The 14,172-nt window shown below is 48.4% G+C and overlaps 3 protein-coding genes across 8 annotated transcripts in view; 1 reads left to right on the forward strand and 2 right to left on the reverse strand.

Moving 5' to 3' along the window:
* Positions 1-3,236, forward strand: part of jak2a (Janus kinase 2a) — an 18,820-nt gene extending 15,584 nt beyond the window's left edge. For 4 of the 6 annotated variants that reach the window (XM_084686334.1, XM_084686336.1, XM_084686335.1 and 1 more), the window contains 8 exons: positions 1-75; positions 260-387; positions 525-714; positions 1,043-1,167; positions 1,285-1,457; positions 1,554-1,671; positions 1,860-1,976; positions 2,217-3,236. The exon at positions 1-75 is cut by the window's left edge and continues 76 nt beyond it. In XM_084686334.1, the coding sequence (XP_084542460.1) occupies positions 1-75; positions 260-387; positions 525-714; positions 1,043-1,167; positions 1,285-1,457; positions 1,554-1,671; positions 1,860-1,976; positions 2,217-2,324 (1,034 nt within the window). In that variant the 3' untranslated portion in view covers positions 2,325-3,236. Of the gene's footprint in view, positions 76-259; positions 388-524; positions 715-1,042; positions 1,168-1,284; positions 1,462-1,553; positions 1,672-1,859; positions 1,977-2,216 lie in introns of those variants that run through there. The other 2 variants (XR_014740874.1, XM_084686337.1) reach the window with 2 other exon arrangements.
* A 1,766-nt stretch (positions 3,237-5,002) lies between these two features.
* Positions 5,003-6,163, reverse strand: rln1 (relaxin 1). Its single transcript, XM_084687333.1, has 2 exons — positions 5,971-6,163; positions 5,003-5,379 (listed from the first exon to the last, which is right to left on the reverse strand). The coding sequence occupies exons 1-2, from the start codon at positions 6,161-6,163 to the stop codon at positions 5,003-5,005; spliced, it is 570 nt and encodes a 189-aa protein (XP_084543459.1).
* Positions 6,164-6,831: 668 nt separating this feature from the next.
* plgrkt (plasminogen receptor, C-terminal lysine transmembrane protein) lies at positions 6,832-14,172 on the reverse strand. Its single transcript, XM_084687143.1, has 5 exons — positions 14,059-14,172; positions 13,557-13,653; positions 9,088-9,218; positions 7,975-8,084; positions 6,832-7,776 (listed from the first exon to the last, which is right to left on the reverse strand). Exons 2-5 carry the CDS (start codon positions 13,635-13,637, stop codon positions 7,649-7,651), a joined length of 450 nt encoding a protein of 149 aa, XP_084543269.1. The 5' UTR covers positions 13,638-13,653; positions 14,059-14,172; the 3' UTR covers positions 6,832-7,648.

Consider the following 14,172-nt stretch of genomic DNA (forward strand, 5'->3'; position numbering starts at 1 on the left):
GCATGGACTACGAGCCGTGTCACAGGCCCTCCTTCAGGGCCGTCATCCGGGACCTCAACAGCCTCTTCACACCAGGTCACACACGCCCTTCGTGACTGATAGACTCGCAGTATTGATCTGGGGATGGAATGTTTTGTACCGATCTGGGAGATGAGATTATTAGTGATTGATCCACGTATGAATAATTGATGCATGACTCCAGCGAGCCCTTGAGAGTATTGATTGACGAGGCGTGACTGTGGTTGTGGTGTGTGAGTAGACTATGAGCTGCTGGTGGAGAGTGACATGGTTCCCACCAGGAGCAGAGGGTTCCCGGGAACCTTTGACAGTCTGGAGCCAGCCCAGTTTGAAGAACGTCACCTCATCTTCCTGAAACAGCTGGGCAAGGTGACACACCTAGCACATGCTCACTCGCACTCGCGTACGCAGGATTTCAGAGCTCTCTAAGGCTGCCCCAGTGTCCGCGCTTTATCATTGTAGATGTGAGGTCCCCCGACTTACCTCTCCCCCCCCCCCACCCCCAGGGTAACTTTGGCAGTGTGGAGATGTGCCGCTACGACCCCCTCCAGGACAGCACTGGGGAGGTGGTGGCCGTGAAGAAGCTGCAGCACAGCACGGCCGAGCACCTCCGCGACTTTGAGCGCGAGATCGAGATCCTCAAGTCCCTCCAGCACGACAACATCGTCAAGTACAAGGGCGTCTGCTACAGCGCCGGTGAGTGGGAGGGGCCTTTGGGGTGGGAGGGGCCTGGAGGGTGGGAGGGGCCTGGGGGGTGGGAGGGGCCTGGGGGTGGGAGGGGCCTGTTGACCACTCTAGTCTGGTCGAGAGCTACTTTACTGTATTTTAATCTACTCTTTTGTCATCTATTCCACTGGACTCCTGCTCCTTTCTGCACTACTCAACTCTCATCTCCTCTACTCAATTCCACCTTCCTATTCTCTCACCTTATCTTCTCTACCCTACTTTACTCAACAACTCCATTCTACTATCTTCTGCTCTCCCCTCCCCTGCTCTGCTCTGCTCTCCTCTGCCCCACCCCCAGGGCGCAAGAACCTGCGACTGATCATGGAGTACCTCCCCTATGGCAGTCTGAGAGACTACCTGGTCAAGAACAGGGAACGCTTTGACTTCAAGAAGTTGCTGCACTACTCCTCACAGATCTGCAAGGTACTGCAGTGAGTGGGCGTGTCTGGTGTGTGTGCATGCCTTTCTCATGGCGTGTGTGTGTGTGTTAGTGCTCTTCATGGTGTGTGTGTGTTTGTGTTCCTGGGGATGTGCGTGCAGGGCATGGATTACTTGGCCACCAAGCGTTACATCCACAGAGACCTGGCTACCAGGAACATCTTGGTAGAGACTGAGATGAGAGTGAAGATTGGAGACTTTGGCCTCACCAAGGTCCTGCCCCAGGACAAGGAGTACTATACAGTGAGAGAGCCAGGAGAGAGCCCCATCTTCTGGTGAGAGCCCCCCCCCACCACGCCCCTTCACAAAAACGGGGGTTTGCTAATACGTAGATGTGTAAATTGATGATGATGATGATGATGATGTTCCAGGTACGCCCCTGAATCTTTAACGGAGAGTAAGTTCTCAGTGGCGTCTGATGTGTGGAGCTTTGGAGTTGTCCTTTACGAACTCTTCACCTACAGTGACAAGAATCACAGCCCACCAGCAGTACGTCTCTCCTCCTTTCCTCTCCTCCCCTCCTCTCCTCCTTTTCTCCTCTCCTCTCTTTTGCTCTACCCCTCCTCTGCTTTCCCCTCATTTCTCTTCTTTCTCCCCTGCTCTCTCCTACTCTGGCCTCTACTCCCCACTCTCCGACTGTTCAACTTTCATCACCCCCCCCTCCCCTGTGCCTGTAGGTGTTTATGGACGAGATGGGCAGTGACAAGCAGGGTCAGATGATCGTGTACCACCTGATCGACCTGCTCCTCAAACGAGGCTACAGACTTCCAGCCCCTGACGGCTGTCCACCTGAGGTAGGAGAAGTTCCCTCTGCAGGGCCTCCGCTACAGTCTGGTGGCAGTGGGTGACTGGATACACATCAGAGTCAGAATCAGAAAGGGTTTTAATCGCCATGAAAGTTTGCACAGACAAGGAATTTGCTTTGGCAGGAAGCTGCATACATGAAACATTTAGGAATCTTACAAATATAAATATGAGATGTACATGTGGACACGTGTGGACTTACCTAACGCCTCCTCCTATCCCCTCTCCAGATCTGTAATGTCATGTCAGAGTGCTGGAACAGTGACCCATCTCTCAGACCCTCCTTCAAGAAGCTGGCCCAGACTGTGGACGCCATCCGGGACAGCAAGAGCAGCTGAAGCCACGCCCGTCCGACACCTGACCCCCTTCACCAGGTGTTGGGGGCGAGAGGGGTGGGGGGGAGGGGGCTGAACTCAGCGGTCCCACCTGACCCGCTCTGGGAGAGGACTAGTGGACAGCATCAGAAGCGGCCCTAGACTGACCTCTGACCTTGGACGTTCCTCTCTCTGTGCTCCAGGAAGGTTGTCTGTTGTAATGTGCATCTGTTCTTATGGATATGGGACTCTGGACTCTTGAACAGGAGTCTGTTTGGTCAGTGGTGGTGGTGTTGTTGATGCTGTTGTTGTTTACTGCCATAATGACAGTATCAGGCCAGACCAAAAGACCCACCCACAGAGAAGACTGTGCAGCAACAGACTGAACAGCCTCTCTCTCATGCCTGCTGGATGTTGAAGGGTGTCTATTCCTCTGAAAGAAAAACAACTCGAGCCCAAGCCCAAAAGCGCATCCTTATGCTTTTAATATTTCAGCATGTCGCGCACAGCAGAGAGGGAGGTGCCCACCAGGGTTTAAAAGCTAAGCTTTGTAAAGAGCACCGTTTTATTCAACGAAAATAAGACCGAAAAACTCAAAGCCAAACAAAGCTGAAAAATCCTCCTCGCTTGCTCCGTTGGTGAATTAGAGCCCAGTTTGTTATTGACAGGAGTGTGTTTGCTGCCGGAGTCTGGCTCTCACCCGCGCGATGGCTTGTCTTCCCCGCTGTCCTCCGTTTGTCCTGCTCGGCTTTTGTCCTCGTCTCCCAACCAGCTTGTGTGCGGCAGCTGTGGCTCCGCCCAGCTGACGGGGAGGCAGGAAGGGGACAAACCTCCTGCGACGGCACGCCTCTGGGGCACCGTCTGGGCCACTGGGGCACACACACCAGGGGAGGTTCTAGACCATTTCAACTGGGGGGGCCATGCTGGGGGGGCCATGCTGGGGGGGCCATGCTGGGGGGGCCAACCTGGGGGGGCCAAGCTGGGGGGAGCAAGCTGGGGCCAGTTGTATTGTTAGAGGGGCCAGTTATATTAAATATTATTGTTGTCATATAGTTTTCTTCACTGCTTTACAGGAAAAAGACCATGTTAATACAGACTTTACATTTAGGGGGACCACAAGGGAGTCCAAGCTTGTTGGAACTGCCCCTGACACACACATACACATCTCTACTGGAACAGTATGATGCATGGTCATTGATGAGATTTATATTTTCCATGTTTGTCTGTGTGCTGCGGGTCTGGAGGAAGCCATTGAAATGAATCAGAATGTTTCTGTTCTTTGTTTTATTAATGTGTCTGTTTTTCTATGAGTGTGTGAGGCGCGATTTTGTGAAGCTCTGTATGCTGTAGGATGGAGGCGATGACGACAAGAGTTCTGTATCGTGTTTCATCTTTTGTTTGTGTTTTTCATGAGATCCTGTTCATGATGAAGAGTATTACTGGTTTAAACTAAAGGTTTCTATTTCCTGGAAATACATGGGTTGCCTGAATGATTGACATCTGATTATGTATTGACTTTTAAAATAATTCTCCCTCCATAACTCCTTACAGAAGTATTCTCTGTCTTTCACACACACACACACACACACAAATCTTTCCAACATTTTAAGTCTGTGGTATTTTGTCTACAAGAATATTACAATTCCAGGGCCAAAGGGCTTCTTGTGGGTTAGCTGACAGTGGAGTGGAGATGTAGATGGATCTCTGGGTGATGTTTGTGGGGAGAATCTCCAGCTCTGCCGTCTCCCTCCTGCTTCTCCTCCCCCTCCTCCTCTCCACAGGGGTCTCTACAAAGAGCTTCATCTCCAGCCTCCCTCTTCCCTCTGATGGCTCTGACAGGCCTGCTGAGGACCTCCAGGCTACACCTGGACAGCAGATCACTAAAATATGTTTCTATGTTATTAAAGGGTCGTTAACACAGCGTTGTGGCCCGCAACCGTTGTCTAGGTAACAGATTAAAACTGGTAAAACGACAGTTACTTTGTCTACCTGCAGCCCTCGGGTCTAGTTTGAGTCATTATGGGGTGTACAGGGGGCCTCCGGTGTTCCACTGACATCACAATTTTTTTTCTGCAATGAAACTAAGTTTAGGATGATATCTCTATAGCTGTATAGAGTTGATATCTACAATTTAGTCCCTGCAGTTTTTTCCCCAGGGCCAGAATAACAATGATTTGTAACAAGCACCCAGTGATGTCAAAAAGTTCATGGTTAACATAATGGTATTTATTTTGGTTTTCTTTTTTGTACAGATTTGAATACACATGCCATCATTCATGTGTATGCTTCTAGCATATAAACTACATTTTTTTCAGAACAGGGTAACATCAGTGCTCTTGCTTTTCAGCAAAACAAGCATTTAATGCTGGCCAATGACGTGACAGATAATGAATCACAGAATGGGAGTGTATAGCAATGTGTCACAACAGAAAGGAACAAACCAAAATCCTGTACTGTCCTGATAGGAACATAGCTTTGTCAGAACAGTGAAACCATACAGACATATCACACAAACTCACAGAAACACAAACATGGCTACGTCCTACAGCACCCACACTAGTACACTAATATAATACTGACCATGCGTTCTAGTTAGTTTGAGTATTAGAACCTATGTGTACTAGAATGGGAGGGCGCTTCCCCAGTAGGAGTCAAACCCCACCTCCTCCTTCTCCTCATATCCCCCCAAACCCTACCCAGTCTCAGCACAACCGGCCAATGTCATTCTTGGTGCAGCCCTGGTTGCAACACATGCCCGCCACACCCAGGGAAAAGTTCCTCTTTCGCCTGTCGGGGCGTGGCCAAGAAAGGGTGGGGCTCCTCCCCTGCTCTCCGGCCCCACCCCCCATCATGGCTGCCACCTGGGGCACATCAATGGGGTCCGTGTCCGCCGGTGACTGACGGGGCTCTGATGCCGCCCCCAGCATGACCAGGAGATCTGCCAGGGAGGGGGAGGAGGAGGAGGGGAGCTGGAGAGGAGAGCGTTCAGCTTGGGGAGCCCCCATCTCCATGCCACGCTCCCAGGACAGTCGGTCGCCACCCTCTGTGATGTCACTGTAGGAGTTGAGATGGAAGGGGTCTAAGGGAGGGGGAAGAAGGAAGAAACAGGTCACAGTCACCTCTTTGATCAGTCAATTAATCAAGGAATTAAAGTGTGAGAGGGTCATGTAAGGTGCAAACATCCATCTATGAATCAATCAAGATATTACATTTTTAATAAAGGGTTTTGACACCAAAAAAAAGAGATCAAGGCAAGCAAAGTGAAATATTGTGGAAAAGAGAAAGAAAAAATATATTTTTAAGTGGCAGTATTTTTTTTATTCAGTTACTCCAGTGACTCGCTTAGTTGCTCATTAAACACAAAACTGTTCACTCTACGGATCTCTGAATGAGTTTATCACAGGAGCAGTCCGTGGTCAAAGACATGCTATTACTAGGCCAACAACATTTCTGGCGATTGCTTTCTTCTTCTACTCCTTACGGTATAATAATTTTATATAGCATTTTAAATATTCTCAGTATGTATTCTTTAACAGGTGGGCCTATTGACATATTTTGAAGATTAACATGTTTTCATCTTTTGAAAAGCTACTGTTAGAATACCTAAACAAGAGTGTGTCCTATTTAAGTGCATAAATATAGTAAATAAAGCAATAAAAAAACTACTCACCCAAGCCTTCCTCTAAGGAACGTTTCCAACGGGACCCGCCGCACGTGAAGATAACGGCTCTAATAAACTCTCTACCGCACAGTTTCACCCCGTAGTCTCTCGGTAAAATGACTTTGCTTGTGCCCTGAGCGCCTACACACGTCAACATACTACCTACACACACAAGAATAACGGACGTGAGTCTAAGGAGCATTCTAAGAAACTTGGTTGATGCGCTTTGAAGGAACGTTGAAACTACAACTCGCCCAAAGTGCGATGCTGTTTGCGTTTGGACTTGATCTGTCCTCCTGAGATGCTGTTGGCTGATGTTCCTTCTCGGTACTTGGAAGAATTCCGCCTCTTCAGCCTCTTGTCAAACGCCGTTTGTTTTTAAGGTATGTTTGGTTTGCCACAGCTTCATCTTATATAGTCCACACCTCACCAAACTGTGAGTCATGATACTCCATCTCTCCATACCCCCCCCCCCCCCAATTACACACACACACACACACACACACACACACACACACACTCCCCCTCTGCCAGTTCGATGGATGATAATGACGTACGTGGAGTTATTTCTTCCGTTTGGCGGAATAACAGAGAAAGGTCAGTTTGCAGTGTTAAGACATTGTAGCTTGGAGCACATCGCCAGTTCCACCTGAGACCTAATATTCATGTGCTTTACCTCCTAAGCTCACGCAGCTTAGGAGGTACTTCTACAGAAAAGGCAGTAAGGAAGAAAACATCTGATCTAAAACACTGGGCCCCAGACACCTGTGTGAAGCACATTTAAATTCACCAAAGTTAAATCGGAGATGTGTGGTTCGAAGCTCATCTATGGTTGACTTTGTCACGGAGAAAAGAAGGTAGGCTTTGGCATTTATGGTATTAAATTCTAAACAGGGTTTTGCATTGGTGTCGGGTGGACTTAAAGAGCAGTAACCCTCTGAAATGGACTTTATTATTCGTTTAAAAAGGCACAGTATGTACATATCCTACAATGACTTGACATCATGGAAGATTCAGACAGTATGGAAGCAGATTTTTCCCTGCCTCTATACATAAAGAGCTATAGACGGTATCAATCATTTGGGCTTTTCTCTTTTGTAGGCAAATTATAAAAGTAGGCCTACATGATAGAATACAAAAATAGTGTTTGTTTTTAAAGAACATGGGTGCTAATCACATTCCCGATGACATATTTTCCGAAATGATTCAACAAAAAGACTGTAGGATAATGTATGAAGCATACTTTTCACTGTTAATGCACATATTGCCACCAAAGTGGTGACACATTTTGGCTGTGACAATCATGGCCAGTAAGACACCTCCATTTTGCACTATATTACTTACTGTATCCAGTACTGGATACAGTAAGTATCTCTGCACCCCTATACATGTAGTACCATTGGAAAGAATAGAACTAGGACAATACAAATAACTTCATTCCAATTCTGTACTGGACGAATGATTCAGTGACATGATTCAAATTTAGCATGACTTGTTTGCAGCTCCTGTAAATGTGAACTGTCACTCCTGCAGCTCATCTCATTCATTCTTTATGTGCTTGGTACTGGGACCGTCTGTCAATGAAGGTGTGAACCAATCAATTATCCTATCCTCGAGGAAGGAAGTGCTGGGGTCTGTGCTGATTGGATGGCTGGCTCCACGGACCCCACCCCAAGTCAGGTGTGCGTTATTTCTCCAGGAGTGACGTCAGGTGACTGCGAGCACGGCGAGCCTTCTCTATGCTCTCGTAGGTTGGAGTCCCGTGGGGCATGGGCAGACGATCGTGTTCAGAGGCCATGATGCTCTCTGCCTCACCTGGAGACACATACACACACACACACACACATTAAAACAAATATACACACAAATACATCTGCTATTCATGATATTCCTCCTTTTTCAATGTTAATCGATTCCGACAGAAGAGTTGGATACAGTACACCAAACCCTGCTATGAAACGACATAGTACTGGAGGTGGTTGGTGAAGGAGGGGGTAATAGTCACTGTCTTACCCCTCATCCGGTACACTAACGTTCCATAGGCCATGTCCATCTGATAGGCTAGCACAAAGCTGAGAGGGACCAGCGGAGCAAGGAAGGCCGGCCTCTTCTGCTTTATTGCACTGAGAGGAGGGCGCACACACGCACGCACGCACACACGCACGCACACACACAAAGTAAGTACAGTCATGGGCAAAAGTGTTGGCAGTGACAAGTTTTGTCAAGTTTGCTGGTTCAGTATTTGTGCATCATTTTTTCACATGTTTCTATGTCATCCTGGAAAACAATAACATGCAATTCATACGTTTTAAAGGCTTTTATTGGCATCAACATTCTATATATAAAGAGTCCCCCCCTTCATAGCAATCAATCTGCTCTTATAATCCAATCAGAATGAAAGCGGGATTTGACCTGACTAGAACTTGTTGAAACTTGTGAAGGACTGTAATTATGTTGGCAAAGTTTGCTCCTTCATTGACCCCCAAAAATGACTAAATGAAACGATCACAAAAACCCACATTTCACAGTTTGTGGGTTTTTGTGATCAAGTTTAATTTAGTCATTTTTGGGGGTCAATGAAGGAGCAACATTTGCCTATACAAAATGTGCCACTGCTTTTGGCAACGAATGAACACTGGTACCAACACCTACCAAGACTCGAGTCTCTCAGTAGCAGCACCTGAGAGTGCACAAACACACCGTTGTTGGTGTGAATAACCCAGGGGTGTTGATGTCAAGACCACTGACCTTCCCTAGTGGTCCCGTTATCTGTGAGGTATCTGGTATCTGTTTGTATCTGCGAACGCCTCGCAGCGCCGCTGATGTTAAGACATGCAGCAGTTACCTCACACAGTGGGGGGGGGGGGCGCTCAATGGCTGAGTCTCCTCACCTGGCGAGGAAGGACCTCACATGAATGTGCCTGAGACGTGGTGTCTGAACCTGTACCTGTGCTGTGGTGATGTCACAACTGCCTGCCTCTCTGACAGGTGGGGAAGAGAGAGGGGGGGCGAGAAAGAGAGTGGGGGGGAAAAAAGAGGGAAAGACACGGTGGAGAGAGGAAGAGCGAGAGAGCTAAGGAGAGATGGAGAGGCAGAGAAGAGAGAGAGTGGCCGTGTGCGACCCACCCCACGGTCAGCCCCAGTGTGGTCAGACTGAAGAAGGCTCCGTAGTACTTGAGGAACTCTCTGGACCAGGCAATCTGCATGGCCACCATCCTCTCCCTCACCTGCTCCTGCATCAGGATCTGACGCTCCATCTGAAACCAAAACATCACAAACCCCGACACTGAAACCGCATCGAAACGACCTCGAAACGACCTCGAACCCAGAACCTCAGAATCAACAGAAAACAGAAAGTGAAACACAACTGACAACTAGTAGACAACATGATTACACATGATTACACATGATTAAACATAACCTCAGTACCAACAAGCTAAGTCTCCAGAACAATGGTCTCCAGAGACTCTGGATCTAGCAGCCGGTGTGGCGAGCGCATGGACAATTCTGACAAAGATCGAGAGAAGGGGAGGATCGAGACATATTACACACTGACGCCACCCCCCCACACACACACACACACACCCTGGGGAGACACGCTCCGTTAACACCCAACACCTGTGACGCTGTGTGATGCCTGTGTGGTGTGGTGGGACACGTGCGTGTGCGTGGTTGTTTTTGTGGTGTGTGTGTGTGTGTGTAAGGAAGAGGAGTGTGTGTGTCAGGAAGAGGTAGGGGTGGACGACGTAGTAGGTGGGGAGACAGTAAGAGGATGGATGGAGTAAGGCTCAGGTGAATGATCTCATTGACAATTCCATCAAGGACAAAAAGACTTCTTTGCAGACAGACCGACGTCCAAGCCACACTTCTAAAGGACTAAAGACCACAGGCCCTTCCTATCGGAGGGTGACCTGCGGTAAGTGAACTTGATTGACTCTTTGTCTGCACCATTTCCTGTTGACCTCGAGTACTTGCCACTTCCTGCTTCCTCTTTCTTTGTGACGGCCATTGCAGGACATAGAAGACGGTTGACTTTTCAAACAAGAGCTTTTTGTTTCTGAAAAAGTCAGATGTCAAAGATGGTATTTTTATTTTATAAGCAACGTGCATATCAAGGGTAGAGGCTGACTTCACTGTAGGAACCATACAAAAGACTAAAACGCCATTTAGCTACTCCTGAGAGACTAATTATAGGCTGTCACTGCTATCATTTCAATAGCTCTTTTCTCTCATGTTCCATGGCGTCATAAGCCGATGGCATCATATGAAGGCATATGAGACACCATTTGAACAACGTCTAAATTACAATGTACACCAGCCTCCGATCTTTTCCGTAATCAAGCTACCTATTAAAATAACAATTACACTTCTGAGAGTACGCAACAATACCTTGGAAAAACACACTTCTTGCGTTGACGCGACCAACTGTGCAGTTTAGCAAGTCTGATTGGAACCATTAGAATCGTTAGCCAATCAATAGAAGACCTAGTGAGCTCCAAGCGGCCTAATCAGTATGTGTGTGTGTTGAGGTGTGTGTGTCACTGGCAGATAAAGGAGAGGTGCTTGACATAAGTCCCCTTGACATCCTGGCAACTCAACAAAAAAAAAATCACCATATCCATTTTATTTTACCTTGTTTCACTTCCTAATCAAGGGTCTTTTGTTCATGGCGCTCAGGGGAGCTAAGTGGAGTCAATGACTGTAAGTGAATAAGACCCAAGGATGGAGATAAGGTGTGGAGAGAGAGCTGGAGCAAGGGGAGGAGGGCAGAGAATGGGCAGGGAGCCAGGGGAGGAGGGCAGAGACTGGGCAGGGAGCCAGGGGAGGAGGGCAGAGATTGGGCAGGGAGACAGGGGAGGAGGGCAGAGATTGGGCAGGGAGACAGGGGAGGAGGGCAGAGATTGGGCAGGGAGACAGGGGAGGAGGGCAGAGATTGGGCAGGGAGACAGGGGAGGAGGGCAGAGATTGGGCAGGGAGACAGGGGAGGAGGGCAGAGATTGGGCAGGGAGACAGGGGAGGAGCACCCGGCAGAGAGAAGTGGACCTGGATCAACGCCCCAATGGTCAAGGGTGCTGAGGACACATGAACCATTTATCTCAGACCGCCACAGGCAGGTTTCCAAAGCCTCCCTGGCCTCCGTATGGGCTGAGAGGCAGGAAGTTAGGATGTGGGGGTGAGGATGGGGCGCGTGTGTAGGTGAGAGCTCATTGGTAGATGTCTACACACTGTATACGTCACATATAGTCCAATCAGGTCACGAGAAGAGGGGGGGATATCATCTTTTCTTCTGATAACCATCAGACAGGCAGGAGTTCTCATCAGCAGTATTTTAACCAGGTGCTGGCTGTGTGACGCAGAGCTGAGCCACTGATACCCCTCCCTACTCTATCACCCCTAGTGCCACCCCAACCCAAGAGATGGCCCCGCCCCCTCTGGGAGGCTGACATTTCCGGAAGGAAGGAAGTAGGGAGTGAAGGATGATGTGCAGTTTAGATAAGGGGTAATGTGTTTTCTAAAGAGCCAGAACATCCGGAGAGAGCGTGTTGTCTTTTCGTGAGGTGACACATAAAGAGAAAGGCAACTTAGATGTTTAGATTTGACTTTCCATTCAGAAGAACTAGGGAGGTCAACGCTACAATCTCCAGTATATTGGCACTTTTATACCAGTGTTTGTGTGTGTGAGGCAATGCAACACAAGATGCAGGGGGCAGACTGAGGAAGACATTTATCGCTCTCTTTTTTTCTTCTTTCTCTCTCCATTTCCCTCCCTCCCCCTTTCCTAATCTTGTTCTCTCTCTTTTCGACCCCAGCACCATCCAAAGTTTCACGGAGCAATATTTGGGAGTGCAAGTTTGCTTTGTAATTGTGTCGCGGTGACATGAATGAGGACTGAGGGACGTGAGGGCGATGGGGGGAGGGAGTATGGATGGAGGGCAGGTAGAGTGGAGAGAGAGCCGGAGAGTCGTAGCGAGGTGTCGAAGTGGAGGGAAGTTCACTGACATTTCCTAAAGGTCGACTAGAAGAGGAGTTGGCCAGGTCACAGGCTGGCAAACCAGACGGAAAACAGACAGTGACACAGCAGGCTGCCCAGCCGACAGTCAGACGGGTAGACAGACAGACAGCAAGGTGGCAGACAGACAGACAGCAAAGCAGGCAGGCAGGCGGACAGGCGAGCAAACAGACAGCCTGTGCAGTCAGCACGCCAATAGCCTCTGCCCCCTGGTCTGCTTTGCTCCTAACCCATCCAACTCCTGAAACAAAACGTGTCAAATCCCTCTGGCATGACTGTTGTGATACCTGTAACCACATTACACGATACTAATATAGCCTTTTCCTCAATGAGGTGAAAGCCAGTCAAGGTCATGTAGGAAGACAAGCCCAGAGGGTCTGTCATGTGAGCGTCACACCAGAACCTACTCAACCCTATCATCAAGTTGCCGTCCTCGTCCCACGTTTTTCAAATTGAACCCGTCAAAAATGTCCGAACCTCCAATTACCCGGAGACACATTCACACAAGACGCGGCCGTCTCCGCCGCGGCCGCGGAGCCCGTCGACATCCCGGCCACAATGTGCGGCGACGAGCGTGTCATTAGCTGTGATTGGCACGGCATGAAAGGAGCGTCCGTGGAGTCGTGCGACGGCCTTGACATCTTAATGCAGGACGCGCCGAGACGAGGCGCACGTGTCACACGGCCGGGGTCGCTCCACCTCGCACGCGCACACACAGACACACACACACACACTCACACACGACGAGAGGCCGTTCGACACGGCCCGGGAGACGGGCAGATGCGCTGGACAGCAGCATCGATCTGTCCTCATACAGCCTTGGTCGTACACAAAGTCATCATTGATCATGTGGAGGGAGCCCATTCTTCCGATAGATCAAGATGATCCTTATCAACACCAAATGAGACTTCACTTAAGGCTGTGTCAACATTTGAACTCAACGTACATACAAGCAGACCTACATATGAAGTGAGATCAATGGAAAGACATCCAAATCAATATGATTCGGATTAACTGAATCCACCCCCAATATTAAACATGATTCAGATAAATGCCCGGGTGCACAAATCTGCCTGTGACTCATCGCAGTGACCTTATCCAGGAAGACATGCCTCAACTCAGTCACTGCTGCTCTCACTACAGGAGCCAGGGAGCATGGTCGTTGTTCATCATTTGGTACAGTTACAGTGGAGTTCTAGGGGTATGAAGGCAAAGCCATATGTTCTGGAGTGGTTAATAAGTGTGGCATGCCTGTGGCCATCTCTCTCTGCTCTCTGGTAACTACATCAGCAGGCTGGGGAGAGCTCCATATCGCAGGTGATGATTCCCTCGCGGGTTAATAATGAATCAAACTCTAATTGGCCACAAAAAAAGAAGGGAATGTAAAAAAGAAATGCTTTTTCTCCCCTGGTATAGATACATTGAAGAAAAAAGTGGATTTTCTTTTTCACACCGAGAGGTGAATGGAGCTGAACAGGCTTTTACATTCTACATTTTATTTATGTGTAAACTACTTGAACTTTGAACTGGTTGTTCAGTTTCATCAGTAGCAGACATGAATTAGTCAAACCCAAGTCTGTCTCACCTGAAGTCTGGCATTGTGCAGCATGAACTCCTGTTGCTTCTGAAAGTTCTGGTCCATTGATTTAGAGAGCAGGAACCCCATGATGGTGTTATCTCAGCTGACGGTCGGAAGAAAGAGAGATAATTTTTGTGTTACGCATATGGCTTTTACCATACACATAATGAGGAGGCTGCACTAATTTAACTAGCTAGCGTTCGCTAGCAAGCTACTATTTTGTTTTGTTCTCATAGCCAGCCAATCAACCTAGTCCTGCCGCCGGTGCGTATGGTTGGACAACTTTAATAGTATTCTAGAAAATGGGTAGCTGGCTACGCCACTTGACAGCTTGATACTTTCAGCGAACTTCCAGTTACAAGTTAAGACAGTAGCAAAGTAGCTAGCTATTTCTAGCAACCTGCCGTGCTTATAAGATATGAAAGGACAGTGGTAGCAAGCTAATCAACATCCACAGTTAGATTCTGTATAGATACTTTATAGTCTACAACGTGTTTCCACTACATACCCCTTGAATTTTGCAGGTGTATACTTAATATTGCTAAAAATTTGTAATGTGTTTTCATTGAAGTTCCAAGGGCATGGTCACTGCACTTTCCAAACTGACAGCGCTTGACGGCGG

Source organism: Hypomesus nipponensis, chromosome 22 (genome assembly GCF_054491055.1).
Source record: "Hypomesus nipponensis isolate SF chromosome 22, ASM5449105v1, whole genome shotgun sequence".
Lineage (NCBI taxonomy): Eukaryota > Metazoa > Chordata > Actinopteri > Osmeriformes > Osmeridae > Hypomesus > Hypomesus nipponensis.